Source organism: Musca vetustissima, unplaced genomic scaffold, assembly GCF_032173495.1.
Source record: "Musca vetustissima isolate MV318-11 ecotype Yass unplaced genomic scaffold, APGP_CSIRO_Mvet_v1 utg12485, whole genome shotgun sequence".
NCBI classification, from domain to species: Eukaryota; Metazoa; Arthropoda; class Insecta; order Diptera; family Muscidae; genus Musca; species Musca vetustissima.
Genome location: NW_026884043.1, coordinates 500,404 through 522,788, shown reverse-complemented (window position 1 = coordinate 522,788; position 22,385 = coordinate 500,404). Strand labels below are relative to the sequence as shown.

Below are 22,385 nucleotides of genomic sequence, written 5' to 3'. Positions count from 1 at the left end.
TATTTTCAGTTTTTCGTTTTTATTTTCCGATTGTGGAATTTCCACGTCACTGGTATAAACACTTTAGATATTCATGTTTACATTTCTGTTTTCCTAGAATGGTCAACGTTGCATTGCAAATGTTTGCGTTAAGGATATCATCTCGGCATGTTTGCCATTTATAGGTAGTAAAGAAAATATTTGAGTGTATGTGTGTGTGTTTGTGCTGAAGGGTTATATACACTAGGGTGTTACGGAAAAAATAATTTAGATTACTTCAGAGATTTTTCTTCATACTCTAATATTAAATTTAAAAATATAAACATTTAATTAATTATAAATCTTTTAGCCAAGGAGATACGAGAATATCGAAGAAAAGATTCCTTAATCAACACACAAAGTAAGTTCTGGAAAATTTCATGTTGGAGATTCGTCGAATTCATACTTTTATATTCCGTAGAACATCTGTTATGGCAATATATGTCCATGCTTTATTTTTTATATTTTTTTTCTGTTAGATGGTCTATTTTACATAAAATCTATAGTTCCTAGAAATATTTTTATATTTGAGTATTTACAATTTTGTACTGACTTTAACGTTTTCAGACTAAAGAAATTTCAAAAATGTATTTTTAAAAAAAGTTTTTGAAAACAACTTTATTTTTAACAAACTCCCTAATACCCACCCGTTTGCATTTTTCCCCATCTACATATGCATGTAAGGCAATTTCCCTTTTGAGTTTTGTTTTCCTTGTTGTTGATTTTTCATTGAGTTCTGGTTAGGTTTTGTCGACTGATTTTCGGTAGTCTCACTGCTGAGAATTGCATCCATTACCGCTTTACAGGATTTTTTTTTTTTGTTTTTCGCCTACTTCATATGGCAAAATGGTAGAGTTTAGTTTTGGAAAGTGCCTACAAGCTAAAAATGCTGATGATGCTGTTGCTCAAACAACAAGAAGAGGAAAAACAACAAATCCAACAACAACTAGCAGACATGGTAGGTCGAGCCGGCTTAGGCATATTAGTCATAACAAGATGTACAATTTGTTCAGAGCGTAGAACAAAACAAAAAAAAATATAGTTTTGAAGTTCTTGTTGGTTACATGTTGCTCACTTTTTTGGTTTTCAAGTTTGATTTTGTGGTATAGTCTTTTTCACTTGAGAAAAAGTTGATCAGTTTGGGAAACTGCGTTATTTTTTTTTGTATTTTAATTTGAATTAAATTTGAAATAGGTGTATTTTTATATTTTTATGAATACTTACAGTCCACACTAACTTTGATGCGCTTCGAAACCGTGGGTGGCACCCCATTTGAAGCTATGCACAAATAGGCGCCCATATCCAAGCGAGAGATACGTGTCAATTCCAATGTATCACCTTCCCATTCGCTGACTGAAAGGAAAATAAAACAAAAACAATTAAATTAATATTATGACTGATTTTCCTATAGGAAAAACAAGAAGGAATTAACCGTTTATTAGAAGCTATGGCATAATTTTGAAATATACATCAGTGGATAGATTTTTTCTGTAGAAAAGAATCTTCAGCCGTTGAAAAATGTTAAATCTATAGAAAATTCCTATTTCACTGAGGACTTATTTTCTCTTGGAGAAAAATATCTTCTTTCCAATATCTTAGCGTTTTTCAATACCAATGAGAACTACTTTTTTTGTATAGCGAAAAATATCTTAGTCTCAGACGATTATCTTTTTCTATAGAGAAAAAAAATTTGAAACTCGAGGACAGTTTTTCTATAAAAAAATTCTCAGTCAAAGAGAACTGATTCTTTTTAAGGAACAAATTACTTACTGAGGATTTTTTTATAGAAACAATTCTTCTGTCAATGAAGACCGATTTATTCTATAGATTTTTTTTTTGAAAAAACCCTTAGGATTGACTTTTTCATATAAAAAACACCCAGTAACTGAGAACTGATTTTTCTATAAAAAATAAAAACCCTTAGTTCTGAAGAACGATTTTTCTATAGACAAAAAATTTTCTCAAGACAAATTTCTTTCCACTTTCCACTATCACTGAATTTTTTTCTATAGAAACAATTTATCAATCTCTGAGACGTGATGTATTCAATAGAAAAAAAAAACTTTACTGACCGAGGACAGTTATTTTTTCTAAGGAATAGAAAAAATAGGACTGACATTTTTTCTACAGAAAAAAAAATCAAATTTTGTCTATAGAAAAAAATCCTCAGTCACCAAGGACTAATTTTTTTATAGAAAAAAAATTCCTCAGTCACCGAGGACTGATTTTGTTATAGAAAAAGTCAGTCCTCTGTCATTGGGGACTGTTTTTTTTACAGAAAAAATTCCTCAGTCATTGAGAACTGATTTTTTACAAAAAAATAAGGACTTTTTTCTACAGAAAAAAATTCCTGTCAATAAAGTCTGATATTTTTATCTATAGAAAAAATCCTCAGCAGCTGAGTACTGATCTTTCTTTCTACAGAAAAAAATCCTCAGTCACTGGGGACTGGTTTTTCTAAAGAAAAAATACTCAGTCATAGAGTTCTGATTTTCTTGTGGAAAAAATTCTGACACAACGTTCTGTTATCACTGGGGAACGATTTTTTCTATAGAAAAATTTCTCAATAACTCATTTTTTCAACTAATTTTTTTCTATGGAAAAAATTTCTTATTACTGAAGACTCTCTTTTTCTATAGAATTTTTTTTATTTTATTCTAAAAAAATTAAAATGTTACTTACCTATATGATTTTTACTAATTGTTATCCGGGAATTATCGTCCCTTTTCCATTTGATAACCGGTTTGGGGCTACCAGTGGCTTTACATCTCAGTGATATGTTCGAATTTTCTCTCACTATGACGTCACTTGAACTCAAAGAATCGTCAATATTGGGCGGCACTGGAAGATAAAAAAGAATGAAACAAATCAAAAAAAGAAAATGAGAATTAAATTATCAACACAGACAGATGTTTGCAGAGACACTCAAAAAACAGAACCAAAAAAAGAGTTTCTGTCCTCAGCCTTAATTTTTCCAAAAGCAAAAAGGAAAAATGAAATAGTATCATTAGCCCACTTAATAAAGATAAACTCTTCAGTGGGCTATAATACATGAAAATCCCAGGTCAATGAGTGTCATATAATGATGCTTGCTTTGGCTTTAGCTTGGCACTTCAACTCTCCTAGACTCCTAGCTGGCTGTGAGTTTAGCTGTTTGCTTGTACAGGATGATACTGTTGCTTTAATAGAAAAATATATTTATATGTGTGATGGGGGTGTTGTTGTTGCTGTTGGCTCTTGAGATGAGTGCCTGCTGCTCGGGCTTGGCAATCACTCTACCGAGTGTTGGTAAGTAGGTAATAAAGTAGTTTTAAAATAAACTTGAGACACTGGTAGTTACCTCGGTGGCAATGTTCGGTACTCAAGTGCTTTGCCATGGGAGTGGGGGTGAGGACCGTGGTAATTGTGCTATGATACCAAATAATTGAGGGACAGAGCATGGCTGCCTGCCACCTCCATCATAATCAACTCAAATTGCAATGTTGCCGTTGTCGTTGTGTAGAACAGTTTGTTGTTGCAAAAAGTCGTTTGGTTAGGAAACACTTGTTTATTTATTTGGCCAAGGGGCTAAATGAGTTTTTGACTTGTTATGCTGCCACTTGTTCCCATCCTGTAGATGAATTCCTGTTGGTTGGTTGTTTTTGTCGTTGTTGTGTTGTCTTGGTCTTCCTAACAAACTAAATAAATAACATTGGTATCAAGTGAAGTTACCGTTAGCTGAGTGGACATACACTGTGTAAGAAGCTGTCATTCTGGAATATAAAAAGAGGGTTTTTGTAAAGGCTGGGAAGATGGTGTTGGGGATTCATTTGTTTGACTTTTGCTTTAAAGAACAGTGGGAGATAAAACATTTTGGAGATAGGGAATGAATCCTATTTTTGCGTTCATATAGAGAGTTTTTCTCTATAGAAAAAATTCTCATCCTTTAACACTAAGGACTTATTTTTTTATAGTAAAGAAATCCTCAGACACTCCTCAGACCCTGATGACAGATTTTTGGTATAGTAAAGAAATCATCGAATCGAAAAAAAATCTTTTAACACTAGGGAATGCCTTTTTCTATAGTAATCAGACACTGATTTTTGCAACAGTAAAGAAATATTCAGACCCGAGGACTGATTTTTTTAATAGAAAACACAAATCCTCTAACATTAAAGGCTAATTTTTTCTATAGTAAATGAATGCTCAGACACTGTGACTGTTTTTTTCCTATATAAAAAATTCCCCAGACACTGAGGACCGATTTTTTCTATAGAAAAAAAATCTTACACTGAGGCTGATTTTTTCTATTGTAAGCAAATTCTCAGACACTGTGGACTGATCGTCAGACACTGATGACTTTTTTTCTATAGAAAAAATTCCTCTGACACTGAGGACTGATTTTTTATATAAGAAAATTCTTCAGGCACTCTGGGCTGATTTTTTTCCTATGGCAAAAATTCCTCAGTCGTTGAGGGCTTAATTTTTAAATAGAAAACGAATTCCTCAGTCACAAAGAACTGATTTTTCTATGGAAAAAATTACTCTGACATTGCGGACTGATTTTTTCTTTAGAAAAAAATTCCTCAGACACTGAGGACTAATTTTATTCTTTAGGAAAAAGATTCCTCAGACACGGAGGACTGATTTTTTGCTATAGAAAAAACTTCTTCATACAATGAGGAACGATTTTTTTCTACAGAAAAACCTTGGACACTGAAAAAATCCTCAGACAGTGAAGACTGATTTTTTCTATAGAAAAATATTCATCAGACTCTGATGACTGATTTTTCCTTAGACACTGAGAACTGCTTTTTTTTATAGAAATACAATCCTTAGACACTGAGGACTAATTTTTGTCCATAAAAAAATTCTTTGATACTGATGACTTTTTTCTATAGAATAAAATTCCTCTGACACTAAGGATTGATTATTTATAAAGTAAAAAACCAAAAAAAAAAAAAATAGATTTTTCCTATGTCACTGAAAACTGATTTTTTCTATAAAAAACAATCGTTTTAGAAAGCAAGATTTCTTCCATAGAGAAATGCTTATCCACTGGTGAATTCTTTCTATAGATTGAGCACTAATTCTTTCTCAAATCCGTATCGCGGGCGGGATATTTTATCTCTTAAAAAACTTGAATCATGAGCTCAGATTTTTCATTCCGACATTGATTTTTCTTTTCCATACCCTAAAAGTCCCCACTGTTCCTCCCAAGATTTCCTAAACAAACTCCCACGAATGCTGATGACTAGCCGACAGTCGCTGATGAGTATCATAATGATGATGAGTTTTGATGAAGAAGACGTTCGTTCCGACCTGACCGTTTGATGACTTGGGATCTGCTGATGAGGTTTATGTCTTATGATTTTCATTTTCTTCTGCAGCATCTTCTTCCGTCACTACCTCTACCATCACTACTACTTCAAATTCTATGTTATATACTCTTTAAGCCATAATGTTATGTTATTATGGCTCTATTTGTTTGCTTATAATAAGACGAAGACGGGCGCTCTGTGTGACACAGACGCGTTTCTAAGGCTTACGTTTGCAACGAAGCATAACTTTTTTGTTGCTGCTGTTGTTGTTGGTGTTAGCGGAAAGTATCTTTCGTAGCGTAGATGCTGCTGATATTCATGTCTGTTCAATGGGGAGAAAAGTCAAAAACTGTGACATTCACCGTTAATTCCCAAAGCCTCTAAAGTGGTTTGATGCCGCCGATGCTGCTGCCGCTGCAATATTTCTTTCTCATCATAATTTAGTTTTTGTTGTTTTTGTTTGATTTTGACGAGCCTCGTTCCTGCTAACAAAGTGTGGCATGGAAATAATGGAAAACAAGAGCTCTTTACGCTGCTTAATATGGTATATTGCTACAATCATTTGCTTGTATATTCGTTCGTTCGTATGTATATAGTTGTTGTATGGCATAGCCGTCTTAGACATTCTTCTGTGCGCTTGTCCATCTCAAAAAAAAAAGTTATTTCATGATGACACTTTTAAAATTAAATCAACGCAACGTAGTTTTTAATTTCGCTTTCATTTTCTTCGTGGTTGCCAAAGAGATGTGATGAAGAGTGAGGAAGGGAGCGAGGTGGTGGGCGATTGGTGGCAGGTTGCTTGATGGGAAGTTGTCATCGGTGGTTAAACTTTTTTCATAAACAATTTGTCTTTCGTTTGGTTATTTAAAAAATGCAAATCACTTTGTTTTTCCATAGTTGAACTTTCGTAGTTCGTTTTCATAATTTATAATTGGTCTGATCAAAAGCTGTTGTTGGTGGTGTGGTTGAAATGCGTTGAAATGGTAAAGATTTGTTTTTATTTTTTATAGAGGCATAAAATGAAAATCAGGATAAATTCATAATAGAATATGTGGTATGTTACCGAAAAACATACAATTTTATAGTATTCAACTATAAAAATTTGGATTGAAAACTTAACATACCGTACTTTTTCTATATTTGATAGGCGTTAAGAGAAATTTTCCAGGAGAAAAATAAATGTTTCATATTTCACGAAAGATTTTTTAAGGAAAATATGGAATATATTGAAGACCCAAATTGTAACTCAAATTCTAATTTCAAAGTCTCTTTCTATTTTCAAAGTCTAGAAATAATCCAGCAGATTTGTTCGCAATTCAATTTTGCTTGTCATCATGTTCTCGGGAAAAATACTCTACAGATGTCTATGATATTGAAAAAAAAACATCATAGTAAGTCTTGAAGTAGAAACCGCGAAAAAATATCCCACAAAATGGGAAGAGGAATAGACCATGATAGTTAGGAAAACCTGTAAAATTGTAAAAAGAAATTTCGGACGCATCAAAAGAACAGAAACGTGGTGTGGATTTTTAAAATATATTTCTATAGTAACAATTCTGATATTTAGGCGTGGGTTTTTTAAGAATATTTCTAGAGGCGACTTTTCAAACATTTTGGACTAAATTTCCATGCCTGGATGGACCATTTATTAAAAAAAACATTTGTTAAAAAATCCACGTCTGGCTATATCTTTTGAAAAAATATTAATAACTGATTTTAAAATAAGTTTCTAAGGCGAATAGTCGTCTAAGGCGCCCTTTATGGGTGAATTTTTAAAGAATTTTAATTGATACCAACATCCAGACATATAAGCGTGGATTTTGAAAGAATATTTTCAGAGTCAACATTCAGACTTATAAGCGTGGATTTTTAAAGAATATTTTTGGAGTCAACATCCAGACCTATAGGCGTGGATTTGTAAAGAATATTTTTGGAGTCAACATTCATACCTATAGGCAGTGTTGCCAAAACTTTGTTGATAAAAAATGCTAGATTTTGTTTAAAAAAGTGCTAGAAAGTGCTAAAAAATTTTAAAAAGTGCCAAATAAAAGTGCTAAAAATTTTATAAGAGAAATTAGAAGAATTGACTTTAAGGGGAACATCCCCTAGGTCATACGATAGCTATACACTCATAGGGAAATGTCCCAAAATTTCCGCCATTTGCAAAAACGCTGTTTGGTGAAAAATGCGTTCAAAGTTTGAGAAGCCCTCTTGCCGTCACTTGATGCTAGCACGATAAATCGGCTATATCTTCAACAGTTGTTGAGATTTTCACTTGAAATTACATAGCGACATTCTTGAATTAGTGTAGATTCGAATTAAATCAAAATACAAAATAATTTTTTTTTAACCGAGAATGGGGGTCCCCTTCATTTGATATTTTGTATTCTCATTAGGAAAACATGTCCCTACCAAAAATTATCACGTGGGTCAATGTTTCGAGGTAGGCATAGAGAACGGCATTTTGGGGTCGTCGAGTAAGTTTTTCATCAAATTTACTATAATTTGAAACTTTGGATTTTAATGGTATGTCAAATTTTCCCCCTAAAAAGTATTAATATCGATTAATATGTAGGGTTTCGAGAAAATAGTCAAGGCACATGGTACTCATATTAAAGTACTGCTCTACCTTCTTTATTTGGAAGGTTTTAGACGCATTATCTGTGTTCTCGTAGGGTAGGATATATATATGCGGACAAGTATTTATATAGGTCTATGTTTGGACATATCCCCCATATAAAGGTTATATCCTATTTGTGTCCTTTAAGAATTAGAACCATTTCCCGACAAAGTGTAGGTCCATCTTTTGACATAACCCCATTATAAAGCGGGACGCGACCCATTATCGGTACTCCGAAATGGCTACAATTTGGCAATTTGAGATTCCCGATGAATAAAGAACTTCTTTTTCCTTTCTGATTTAGGTTCATGATTTTTACATTTTTTATTTTAACTAATAAGCAGTAGGTTGCTATAGTAAGTATATGAAGTACCCGATCATTTTAATACACTCCACATGGTGTAGGGTATAGACAGTTCAAACTGTAATACTTATTTACAAATGTGCTGGCACTTTTTAACATTGGAAAATTAAAATTATAGCGTGAATCATAGGGACATTGTAATGCGTCAATGTGAAATCGAAATAATACCCAAAATTTTAACTAATTCCAGAAAAAAATAAAAATGCTAAAAAAGGTGCTAGGTGCTAGATCAATTTTGTTGGTGCTAAACGAGTTTCAAAAGTGCTAAATCTAGCACTAAAAGTGCTAAATTGGCAACACTGCCTATAGGCGTGGATTTTTAAAGAATATTTTTGTGTCCAACATTCAGACCTACAGGTATGGATTTTTAAAGAATATTTTTGGAGTCAACATCCAGACCTGTAGGCGTAGATTTTTAAAGAATATTTTTGGGCGTAGATTTTTAAAGAATATTTTTGGGCGTAGATTTTTAAAGAATATTTTTGGGCGTAGATTTTTAAAGAATATTTTTGGGCGTAGATTTTTAAAGAATATTTTTGGGCGTGGATTTTTAAAGAGTATTTTTGGTATTAAACCCCTTTAGTATTAAAACCCTTTTAAAAATGGTTTTAATACTAAATAAATGAAACGCGATTGCCAATAAATAACCACTTCAAGGTTATTATTTAAACAAAATAATTAAATTTAAAATTTATATGACTTCCTCCGTGCCTTACACAAATAACACTTCTCCATATTTGTCCTGAAAATATATGTATATGATTTTTTAACGCATTCCACTGAAGCCTTCGGGCTATACGCCAGGACGTGCATACAAAAACTGTGATTATTTTCTCTTTCACGTTCATTCAATTGAACTGAGATATTTGCTTTCCCCAAAGTCAGCAGCTGCTGCTGCTTGGAGACTTGGCGACTTTCTGTTTGCGGTGTTTTTTTTTCTTTTTGCTCAGGACATACATACACACATACTTGATTGTAGATCAAAAGTAAAATAACTTGGAAATCATTGAAGCATAAATTTTCCGACTTAATGTTAGATTGGCTGCAAGGAATGCGATGCAAGGACAAGGCTACAAACACACAAATAAAGTAACTTGGTCTGGTAAGTTAACTGCGGAATGTCTGATGGCATAGATTTATTTTTAATTTATTTATGATACATTTTTTAAAGGAATTCCCAAACGCATTGAAGTTAATTTTGTTGTGACCCCCTCCATTAAAGAGAAGTGCCCTTCTTTAGCCTTTTTATTCCCTTAAGCGCCTAAATACTGAAATGACTCTACTTACCAACTACATTGAGATAACCAAATTGCGTTTTGGCCGTCACTGTGTTGATCTGACACATATAGCGGCCTTTGTCCTCCTCCTGGACATTGTTGATGTGTAAATACCAGCTGCGATGGCGATCATGTTTGTCGTGTGTCACACTGATGCGTGGATTTCGCGTTATCACATGATTGTGTACAGTTAAGATGGCCGATTGTTCGAAATGCATCCAAGCCACCTGTTACGAGGCATCGACGACGAAGGCAGCAACAACGGAAGGAGCAACGGTGACAGACAGCCATGAAATGAAAGAAAAACACAAACAGAAAACAAATGAATTACTGTGGGAAAAAAGTGTCCTGGCATACAAAAGGTGATAATCTGCGTGTAATGGAGTCTGAGCTCAGGCATTGCCAATGTAAGCCTAAGTAATGTGTGTGTGAGAGTGTGCTTGAGTTTGTGTAATGGCGACAAAAAGTGTTGAAAAATGAGGTTAAGTCTACATGGACATCATTATGCTTATCCTTTGAATGTTTTAAAGCGTTTGGATGGTGTTGGTGTTGTCTTTTTTTCTGCTGTGTTTCTGTTACATTGTCTGAGAACAGCCAATTACATTATGTAAATATTCATGTTAATGTGGGATGAAAAACTGATGATGAGAGGGTGTGTACGGGTGATTAATGTGATGACTGGGATGTGCAGGTGGACGCACACACTCGGCCACACTTAAGACATTAAAAATAAATGTTGAATTAAATTTTCTTGATTATGTCAATGTGTCGACGATGCCGTCGCCGTATTACTACCGGACAACTGTTTAAATATAATTAAGAGTTCATCGGCATTTATCTTATTGACAGCTTTAATGATAATTGAGGTAAACAATCGATAAAAAACCGGATCTGATAAGACTTTTTAATACGTCATCTGTTGGTGATTTTTTTAATGTTGACCTTTTTGTGACTGTGTGTGAAATACAAATTTAATTCGAAAAGTAATAAAGTCAAATGTTGTGAGTGCTGTTGACAGAAGAAGAAACCCTTTTTCACATGTATTTTTTAACGGGGAATATTTTTCACATTTATATTTAATTTTTCCTAATTCAGCTATTTCCATTTGTACATACATTAATAATACTCCTAACATATTGGGGATATATCGGATCGCCAATATTTCGAAGGCTTTAACCGAAGTGGCTGTAATTTAGATTTTTTGATTTTCAGGGGACAAAATACCTTCTTGAAGAATATTTTCAATATAAAATCGTGTTGTGACATCTAAGGAAGGTGTAAATGGATGAAAAATTATAATTCAAGTACATTTTTTAACATAGCCTATATACAGAGCCCAACCGATTTTATGTTTTTTTTTAACATCCAGATTCCCTTCACCGTGGGTTTTGTTCTGATGTTCGGCTTCGATCGAATAGAAAAAAATACAAAAAATTCAAGTTTTTAGCCCACTTCCTTCCAAATTTTTTATGTGATCATCACCAAAAATTATAGACGTTGCTCTTGACCATAACTGGAACCTTTTGGAAAATGTTAAAGCGATCAAAATTATAGACGTTGCTTTTGACCATAATTGGAACCTATTGCAAAATGTTAAAGCGATCAACGCTATATTTCTGCCCCGTAATGTTAATGGGTTACAAAATAATTTCTGAATACTTAAGCACCTGTAAATATTTAAGTTTAACTCCCACATCTGAGTACATACGACAATATAATTGGTATCAATTTAATGGTCAACCACTCCTCTTGGATATACTATCAACTTCTCGGGTCTATGTTCTTCAGGAGTAAATATATACGACATAGAGTACAAATTCTATAATTTTTCATACAAAAGTCAGGGTCCATTTGACCCTCTAAATAATGACCGATCTTTATCAAAGCAGGCATGCATATTCTTTGGCCCAATCCTCTTCTCCATGTAAAATTTCGCGACGTTCGGGTCATATTTGCGGTCTCTAGAACGACCAGAGAAACCGAAATATTAACCGATCATTACCAAAAACAATAGGGAACTTCATTGGCCAGAACCCATCCTACATGCAAAATTTCGTGAAGATTGTCTAAAACTGTGGCCTGTATTATAATGGACAGACGGACGGACACACATGTCTAGATCGTCTCAGCTATTCGAGGTATGACGATAGGTATACTTAAATGTGGGCTTAAGATCAATATATCGCGGCGTTACAAACTCGTAATGCTGCACAAAACTATAATACCCTGACGACATAGGGTATTATAGTTTTGTGCATCCCTATTTATTTAAGGCCTGCATATACAGAGGCCTTAAATAAATATTTTTTAAAAATCCACGCCTAAATAGAGTCCCTAAAAAATATACTTTTCAAAATCTACGCTTACACAGAGGCCACGCTACTAAAGAATCCTTGAAACATTTTTTTAAAAAATCCACGGTTAGCATGAGGGCTATGGACCAACCTCTTACGGCACCTCTCATCTGTCAACAACACCGACTGACTCTATTTTACTTGGTTTATTTTTTTAATTTTTTTCTTCGGGAGATATAATTAGTTGTCATGTTCTTTAAAACGTTTCTAAATTTTTTACTTCACCAATAGAATACCATTAAATTTCATGTCATTGATTATTAAGCCAATAAGGCATAAACTAAAGTTTATTTCTACAACTTCACCTCCTCGCTACAAACACACGTTTAGATGTTCAACATTCCCTAAAATTACATATATATTTAGAAGTCAACATAAATAGACTTAAGTATATTTTACAAATAACAAACTAAAGTTTGTTTTCAAAAAGAAAAACTAACGTAGACATAAACACACACACAAACATTGAAACAATTTACTTAAGAGTAACACACAAACGAAGTACTTCAAAAACTTCCTACATCCAACCTAAAAAATTTCCAAAGAAATGTGCAAAAATTATTAAATATTTAAACTGAAAATAGAACTGCAGTAGTATTTTTGTTACATAAAAAACGAACGAAGAAGAAGAAAAAACTATTCAAATATTGTGATTTAATTTTGTGTCATATGCAACACCAAAAGAGTCAGCAAAAAAATAGCTCAAACTAGAAGTAGAAAATTTTCACAGACATTATCACTTTGATAATGACCGTCTATATTATTTTATGTGAATGAAGAGCAAAAGAGAGAGAGAGAGTCAGGCGAGACGATGTCTTACGTTTCTCATGTAAAACGTGTCATCATGCATACAACAAATCGTTATGCATAGCAATGAAGAAAAAGAAGTAGCGTCCTCTTATTTCCTACTTCGTTACCATATATGTATGTGTGCGTGTGTGAGTCAGTGTAAAACAAAAACAAATCAATGTAACGCATGCTAAAGGATCTACCGTGCTGCTTTTTTGTGCCTGTCAAAAGATAAAACCTCAGAGTTGCTAACTCAACGATAAGACTCAGACATTGAAATGTGTAACCAGCCATAAGTAGCTGAGCTGCAAAATGGTTGAACAAAGTGCAGTGCAGCGAATGTGTAAATAACTTGGCAATCTAGCTGCTGCAAAAACAAAACTATAACTAGCACATATACACATACGTGGTAATCATACATGTGTCTGAAACCAAAAGGGGGAGTATGAAGCAGCTTATATTAGAAAGACATCTGACTATAAAGTACTGAATGTCTACTGAAGACCTACAGAAGAGTTTTTGAATACAGAAGAGTTTTCTACAATAATTTAAAAAGTCCGAGAAGAAGTTGTATATTTTTCAAAATCCACATTTAAAATAAATTCACGCATAAAATTTGTCACGCTTGTGAAGAGTCCTTTAAAAAATACATTTAGAAATCCACGCTTATTAAGAATCCGATTTTCTCGAAACTTAACACACGAACTATGGTAGGGGCAGCTTTCCATCTCAAAGGCACGAAAATCCCCATGAGCTTCGGGTCCTTAGTGCACAATCTACATTAAATCGGACGAAAATATATATGGGAGCTAAATCTATACCTGAACCGAATTTCACGAAACTTAGCACACATCATTCTGGACTTGGCATAGGGTAGCCAAGTTTCGTGCAAATCGAAAGATATATAGGGACTTTGAAGCCCCCATTTACCTTAAATCGGACGAAAATATGTATGGGTGCTATATATATATCTACCCGATTTTCTAGAATGACGCAGACGTCATTCTAGACTTCATTCTGTACACTGTGCCAAATTTCGTGCAAATCGAAGGATATATAGGGACTTTGGTGCACTATTTACCTAAAATCGGACGAAAATATATATGGGAGCAATATCTAAATATGAACCGATTTTCAGGAAATTTAACACACGTCGTTCTGGGCTTAATTCAGAATGCTATGCCAAATTTCGTGCAAATCGAAGGATATATATATAGACTTTGGTGCACCATTTACATACAATCGGACGAAAATATATATGGGAGCTCCATCTAAATCTGAACCGATTTTTCCCAATTTCAAAAGGGTTCGTCCTTGGGCCAAATAAGTGAACTGTGCCAAATTTCATCCAAATCGGATCGCAAATGCGACCTGTTCTTTGTTAACAAAAATACATGGACGGACGGACAGACGGGCATGCATAAATCGACTTAAAAAGTGATTCTATGCATATTCTAAAAAGGAACCATGTGTCTATCTCGTTTCCTTTTGCCTGTTACAAACATATGCACAAAGACATAATACCCTGTACCACAGTGTGGTGAAGGGTATACAAATCCTTAATAATATAGAGTCCTTGAAAACATATTCTTCGAAAATCCTTGCTAATATAGAATCCTTGAAAGCATACTCTTCAAAAATCCTTGCTAATATAGAGTCATTAAAAACATTTTTTTTTCGAAAATCCTTGCTAATGTAGATTCCTTGAAAATATATTTCAGAAAATCCACGCTTATGAAGAGTCCTTGAAAATATATTTCTGAAAGTCCACGCTTATGAAGAGTCCTTGAAAATATATTTCAGAAAATCCACGCTTGTTAAGAGATCTTGAAATAATATTTTTAAAAAATCCACGCTTATGAAGAGTTCTGAAATATAAATTTGAAACAATCCACTTCCTTAAAATAAATTTTAAAAAATCCACGCCTATATAGAGTTTTTCAAATCAGCACTGTCTATGGAAGCACAAAGGACTTCTACTGAAACTCAACTTAGAGGTCCTAAAAATATAAAAATCTTTCTATAACATTTCTATACAACTTTAAGTCCTCCTTAAACATAGACCTCTTTCTGTTCCTGGCCACAAAATAATGTCCTCAGATAAATTACAAATTTCTCTCACGCATTGTGTTATGTCTATTTGGCTAGATTAGGATTTACTCTTCATTATTTCTAATCAAATCAAGAAACGACACAAGTCGCACACACACACTCTCGCACTAACACCCATCCTAGCAACAGCAGGACATTTTCTATGATCTCAGCAATAAATTATTAGATACCCTTAATGTGATACCGACAAGTATGAGTTGTGTGTGTTGGGGCTGGACTAATAAACTGTCTATATTTATATCCTATATTAAATCAGAATTAAGCTTTTAGGCTTTACAAGAAGTTATGAGAGAATTGTGTGTCTGAAATTAAAAAAATAAAATTTTGCACAAAATCATATTAAAGACAAATACCGCACTGCGTCATTGCCAATCATGCATGACGTTGATGTTGATGGTACAGCTCCTTATTATTAGTGTGCACTGCATTTGCTGCCAAGGGAACTTGGACTGGGAATGAAAATATCCACAAAATATTGATGATGATGATGAAGATTTAAAGACAAACACCAAAATCAAAACTCTACAGACAGAGAAAACATTGACCACTCGAGAATTTTGGGATAACTCAAATAGAAATGATGCAGACGTCGTGGAACGTGGCCATTTACTGGTGAAATAGTTTGTCCACAGCGAACGAACGGACAATGGAAGCAGTTCGAGGAGAAATAACTGTAATAGCTAAATTGCCAAAAAAGGGGAGATATAACCAAAAGGGCCAGCTAGGAAAAGCCAGCCAACCAGCTTGAAACCATTGGCGAACGTGACTTTGTGGTTTTATTATCGCTTAACTACTACACGTAGAGATTTTTAGGGCAGACATTAACACCCCACAAAAGCAAAAGGATTCTATGTTTTGTCATGTCCTGTCTCAGCCATATGATTGCTCCCCAATGAATGGGGGGAAAGAAAGAAGTCTTAAGGAAGTGGAAAAAAATAAGTTGCAAACAAATGAAAACTTATAGTTTACATTGATGAGCTAATTTGTCCTAGACAACAGGAAAAATAGTCTGTCAATGATCATCAATAAAATCTGAGTAGAAAATATGAAAAAAATATGTTTTCTGAAGTTTTCATATTAAATTTCCAAATTTGCAGAAACCTTTAATTTTTTCTTTTTCTCGTCTTTGTGTGGTCTTTCCACAAAGGCTGCATACTTTTGAGGAATTTTTATTCGGCTTACCTCTCCCAAAGGAATTACAATTGCTTATGAATGCAAAAACAAGGAGATAACAATCACCCTCAAGGAATGCAGGAAAGGAAGAAAAAGCACAAGAAAGGGGTTAGCCAACCTTAATTTTTTGGCTTAATGGAAAGGGTTATGTTTTTTTTTAACGAATTTTCAGAAATATTTTTTAAGAACTTTTCACAAGTGAAGTTAAAAAAATCGGATTATCCTCAAGCGCAGATTTATAAAAAAATGTCAAAAGTACTTTTCACAAGAACTTTTTAAAAAATATTTTAAAGAACTCATGACAAACGCGAATTTTTTTAAATTACTTCTAAAGAACTATCCACAAGCGTGAACTAAAGACTACCCACAAGGGTAGATTTCTTAAAAGATATTTTAAAGGACTACCCACAAGAGTGGATTGTTTAAAAATAATGTTTAAAGGACTATGCATAAGCGTGGATTTGTTGAGGACTATCCACAAGCGTGGATTTTTTAAAGGACTTTCCATAAGCGTGGATATTGTAAGGATATTGCAGAAGCGTTGATTTTTTAAAGGACTATCCGTAAGCGTGGATTTTTTAAAGGACTATCAATAAGCGTGGATTTTTTAAAGGACTATCTATAAGCTCGGATTTTTAAAGGATATTGCAGAAGCTTGGATTTTTTTAAGGATATTGCAGAAGCTTGGATTTGTTTAAGGATATTACAGAAGCTTGGATTTGTTTAAGGATATTGCAGAAGCGTGGGTTTTTTTAAGGATATTGCAGAAGCGTGGATTTTTTAGGGGTATTGCAGAAGCGTGGATTTTTTTAAATATTTCTTCAAGGATTCAGGACAAGCGTGGATTTTTTTAAATATTTCTTCAAGGATTCAGGACAAGCGTGGATTTTTAAAAATATTGTTTTATAAATATTTCTTCAAGGATTCAGGACAAGCGTGGATTTTTAAAAATATTGTTTTATAAATATTTCTTTAAGGATTCAGGACAAGCGTGAATTTTAAAAAGATTGTTTTGTAAATATTTTTTCAAGGACTCAGAACAAGCGAGGGGTTTTAAAAATAATTGTTCAAGGACTCAGAACAAACGTGGGGTTTTAAGGGGACCCCCCCCATTCTCGGGGTCAAAATTTTTGTTGACTTAATTCCAATCTACACTAATTCAAGAATGTCCCTGCAAAATTTCAAGTAAAAACCTCAAGAACTCTTGAAGATATAGCCGATTTATTGTGTCAGCATCAAGTGACGGCTGAAGGGCTTCTCAAACTTTAAACGCGTTTTTCTCTAAACATTTTTTTGCGAATGGCGGGCACGATAACTCAAAAACTAATAACCCAATCGATTTCAAATTTTTACACGTTTCTCTGTGAGTGTATAGCTATCGTAAGAACTAGGATAAAGCCAATCGGTGAAGATCTTCCTTATTTTTTAACTTGGTTTTTGGTAAAAAATCGGCGATTTTCCAAAAAATATTTTTTCAAAGTTCCGCCATTTTGTTAATTTTAGAGCGAAGTCAATAATCCTAGTTCATACGAGAGCCAGACATGTACTCTTTCTAACACCGTTGGAATTTTCGGATTCCGATGTTCCAGTGAGGAGTTATCATGCCCGCCATCAAAAATAAGGACTTTTCTTTGATCACAAAAAACAACAACAAAAATTTTTTGTAAATTATTTTTCTTCTTTTTTAAATCTTCAAATATATATGTGCGAAGTTACAAACCTTAACAAGCATTGGTATTCATTTACCAGCCCATTTAAAATCTTAAAAATAAAAAATCGAGAATGGGGGGGCTTCCCTTAAAAATATTTTTTTTTAAAAACCCAGAATATTTTTTTTTAAATATTTTTCGAAGAGCTCTACACAAACGTGATTTTTTTTAATATTTTTCAAGGACTTATTTTTTAAAGGATCAGGAACAACCGGGGATATCATAAAATAATGTTTAAAAAGCTCTCCACTAGCATCGATTTTTAAAAATATTTTCAAAATTAATGGTTTATTTGCTTTACATTATAAGTACCAAATTATGGAGATTCCTGCAAACCCAAAGCAAATGATAACCCATCATCATCATTTCTCTCTTTTGGTTCCATAAACGAATGAGCAGAAAAAAAACGATACAAAATAATTTCATACTCCGATTATTTCATGTGCAGTTTTTTTGCGCTCCCTTCCAACAACATTTTTCAAATAATTTCTTTGATTCGTAGTTGGAGGTGGTTTTGGTGGCGGTATAGGCAATGCCAATGATGATGATGACGATGATAGGCTTAATTTTGTACATCAAAACCATAACTGGCAATTGTGTTATGAGCAACACCAGCAACATGGCCAAGTGTTTTTGCTCTTGCTTTGACTATACTACTGGTCGAGTAATGGTTGTTCAGTCACTACTCAAACACCAAAACAAAAACACGAAGAACATGAAAAAATACGAGTTGAAAAAATTAAAGCTACAAAATTTTCAATACTCCACTTCACACAACGCAAAAAAAACAAACCCCTACCAATAGCAAAAAACTCTAAAACTTCTACAGGAAGAAAGAAAAAAACCTATGCAGACAAAGCCTTAACTGAGAGGTGGTAGGGAGAAAAAAACTGAGAATTTTGTGGCGTATTTTTTTTTTGTTTCTTCTACTTTTTGCCTAGCCTTAGGCCAGGTTCAAATCAGCCTAGGCGGCGGCTGCTGCTCACAAATTTATTTCTCTTAGGAAGCTTAGACACGGGAGCATGCCAGTAATGCCGCTAGGGCCTCCAGGGAGAATGGGGAATGGTAACAAAAAACAACCGAGGAACGTTAAAACCTGCATTTAGACGGTGGGGGTTTGGCGGTATGTGTGGTATGCTTTTAAAGGTTTAAATTTGTATTGGCTTGGATGAACGAATGCATGCAGCCGCGCAAGGAGCGAAGAAAAAAACTGGAACTCGTTCAGCTGTTTGCTGGCAACAAAGTATTGCACGCCAAAAATACTTTTTGGTCATTGCTTAAAGCGTTTCTAAAGAATTTAATCAAAAAGTTCTTTTGGCGTTTTTCTCACCAAAAAGAAAGGAACATAAATATGAATACCTTAAATAAACTTGGTTTGAACGCGAAAGGATTTCCCATTTAAGAAAGTGAAAATATTGTGGAGGACTTCTTTTGAAATAAATTTTAAATTTCAAGAGAGCTGAATATCCTTCTTCCCCTGTTTATTTTTACTTTATTTGCCAAAGAAGGTGCATAATTTATTTTTTGTTGCCGAAATTCACATGAATTGTTATATGATTTGAAAGTAGCAAGTGTATAAAACTCAATTTCATGGCTGAATGCCGCTGCAAATCCGCCAAACTATGAACATCATTATAGAAATGCACGTAGACAATTCACACCCACAAAATATTTGAGAGAGAGAAAAACAACAGCAAGAAAAAATTGAACAGTATCCGATTGAAGTTATTATTTTATTTTTGTAATAAATAAATTGGAAATGAATTGAACTTGAAAATAGATATGAAGGATAATTGCTAAATAATAGACAACTATAATACGTGTATATTTTACATAATGGGAAAAAGTATTGAATTGCATATTAAAATTGTTAAAATTATTTCAGGGACTCTAAAATTGTTAAAATTATTTCAGGGACTCTACACAAGCGTAGATTAAAAAAAAAATTTTTCAAGAACTCTACATTTTTTCAAGGACTCTACACAAGCGTGGATTTTTAAAAATATTTTTTTCAAGAACTCTACATTTTTTTCAATGACTCTACACAGGCGTGGATATTTTAGAATTTTTTTTCAAGAATTCTACACAAGCTTGAATTTTTTCAAGAACTCTACACAGGCGTGGATTTTTTCAAGGACTCTACACAAGCGTGGATTTTTTCGAAGACTCTAACAAGCGTGGATTTTTTCAAAGAACATGTAGACCTGCAAGCGTGGATTTTTTCAAAGACGTGAATTGAATTGTTTAAAGAATATTTTCTAAAGGACCTTCGTAACCATAAGTGTGGCCACAAAGTGGATTTAAAAAAAAATATAAAGAAAGTTTGTCGACATTTGTGTGTATTTTTAAAAGAATGTTTTTTAAAAGATTCTCTAATGGACATTTAGAATACCAGAACAAGAGAACCTCCAGGGAAAAAGGCGTGGGTTTTGTAAAGAATATCTTCTAAGAGACCTCCAGAGATAGAAGCGTGGATTTTTTAAAGATAATTTTTTAAAGGACCTCCAGAGATAGAGGTGCGGAATTTTTAAAGAATATTTTTTAACGGACCTCCAGAGATAGAGGCGTGGATTTTTTAAAGAATATTTTTTAACGGACCTCCAGAGATAGAGGCGTGGATTTTTTAAAGAATATTTGTTAAAGGACCTCCACAGATAGAGGAGGTCCTTTAAAAATAATATTTTTAAAGAATATTTTTTAAAGGACCTCCAGAGATAGAGGCGTGGATTTTTTGAAGAATATTTTTTAAAGGACCTCCAGAGATAGAGGGGTGGATTTTTTGAAGAATATTTTTTTAAAGGACATCCAGAGATAAAGGCGTGGATTTTTTGAAGAATATTTTTAAAGGACCTCCAGAGATAGAGGCGTGGATTTTTTGAAGAATATTTTTTAAAGGACCTCCAGAGATAGAGGCGTGGATTTTTTGAAGAATATTTTTTAATATTTTCTTAAGGGATATTTTCTTTTTAAAGAATATTTTTTAAATGACCTCCAGGGAAAGGGGCATTTATTTTCAAGAATATTTTCTAAATGACCTTCAGGGAAAAATGCGTGTATTTTTTTAAGAATATTTTCTAATGGACCTCCAGTGAAAAAAATTTTAACCTCAAATTCATAAGCAGAATTTGAAGGAATTTGAATTAGAGTTTTTAAGAAAACAATTTAAAGACAAAACAAAGATTCAAAAACGTAGATTTTTTTTTAAATATATTAAAAGGTCTTTCAAATCCATAAGCTTGGGTTATTGAGAAAATAATTTCAACGACAGTCAGGGCTATTAAACTTTAAGATCGATATGATGTGGTTTTTATTTAAAGCATTTTCAGATGCATAAATGCGTTTATTAAGAAAATTCTATTAAATACGTTCGCAGCCATAATGTATAAAGGAACATTTCTTAAAGACGTTCAGATCTATAAACGTTGGTTTTTTGAAGAAAATTATTTAAAGGATTTCCGGAGCCATTAAAAACCTACGCATTATAACGGAAATTAATTAAAGGACTTTCAGATAAATATTTAATTTATAAGGATGAGGTCTTTTAATGAAAATTATTTAAAGGATTTCCAATACGATTAGACTTGTTTATTTTCTTTTAATTTTTTTATGAAGTAAGGAGACATAAACGTAGGTTTTTAAAGAAAATTATTTCAAGGACATTTCGATTCATAAATGTGGAGTTTTTATGAAAGTAATACAGGGACTTTTCTTGTATCCAATTTCTTCGTCCTGTCACTGTCAACTTATATATATATGTACCCCAGAACACTAAAACTACCATCCATAACTTTGCCAAACTACCTTGTGTATTGATAAACAAACAAAAACAATACCAATACATTTCACATATTCCAATACAATTGTAAATAATGCTTGTTATAGTGGCAACATTCTTGCAAAATGTTTAACCCAATAACAACAGCAGCAGCAACAATAACGACGACGACAACGAAATATGAAATAGAAACTCACGCTCGAATTAAAATAAATACAGTAAAACGTATTGAAGGTTGTAACAGAACTCCAACTAGGATGCCAATGTGAATGTGCAAAAAATCAACAATCCTATGTCTTAGGTGCATACCAGTACGCTTTTGTTATTCACGCGAAAGAAGGAGTGTGGAAGAGGAATAGAAAAAAACAAACGCACACATCTAAAAATGAAATAGTCAAGACTCGTGGGAAATAATTGAATGAAGGTATGAATGAATTGAGCACACAAGCTCACAGCTAAACAAGAAATATTGTATATTTCATATCAAGAAAAGAGAAGAAAAACAGCGGAACCCAAAAATATTGTAATTTTATATAGAGAGACAAATATCATGTTTTTTTGGGATGTTGAAAGTAGGAAAAAAGAATATTCATGGGTATGCATATTAACATGGAACGTGAGCTTGGGTGATGATTTCTTATAATATTTTTGACAAAAAATAAAATATACATATATTTGCAACCACGTGGGGTATATATGTTTGAATATGTCCTTTAAAATACAACAATAACACCTAAACATGTAGAAGACGTCCCAAACGAAGTCAAAATGTGAAATCGAGAAATGACGAAATATGCAAAAGAAATGCAAACGAAATAAAATATGAGTGAATGGAAATGAATGAACGAATGACTGTTAGTTAAATTTATATCCATGACGACATCTCATTGCGCT

At 33.4% G+C, this 22,385-nt stretch overlaps 1 protein-coding gene across 1 annotated transcript in view; it reads right to left on the bottom strand.

Annotated features, from left to right (window-relative positions):
* Positions 1–1,242: 1,242 nt before the first annotated feature.
* The window catches only part of LOC133331036 (hemicentin-1-like), a gene marked incomplete at its 3' end in the record, with an annotated part of 120,257 nt that continues 99,114 nt past the window's right edge, over positions 1,243–22,385 (bottom strand). The window contains exons 5-7 of the mRNA XM_061539439.1: positions 9,590–9,806; positions 2,701–2,859; positions 1,243–1,371 (exon numbers count right to left, since the gene is read on the bottom strand). Of these exons, the coding sequence (XP_061395423.1) occupies positions 1,243–1,371; positions 2,701–2,859; positions 9,590–9,806 (505 nt within the window). The remainder of the gene's footprint in view (positions 1,372–2,700; positions 2,860–9,589; positions 9,807–22,385) is intronic.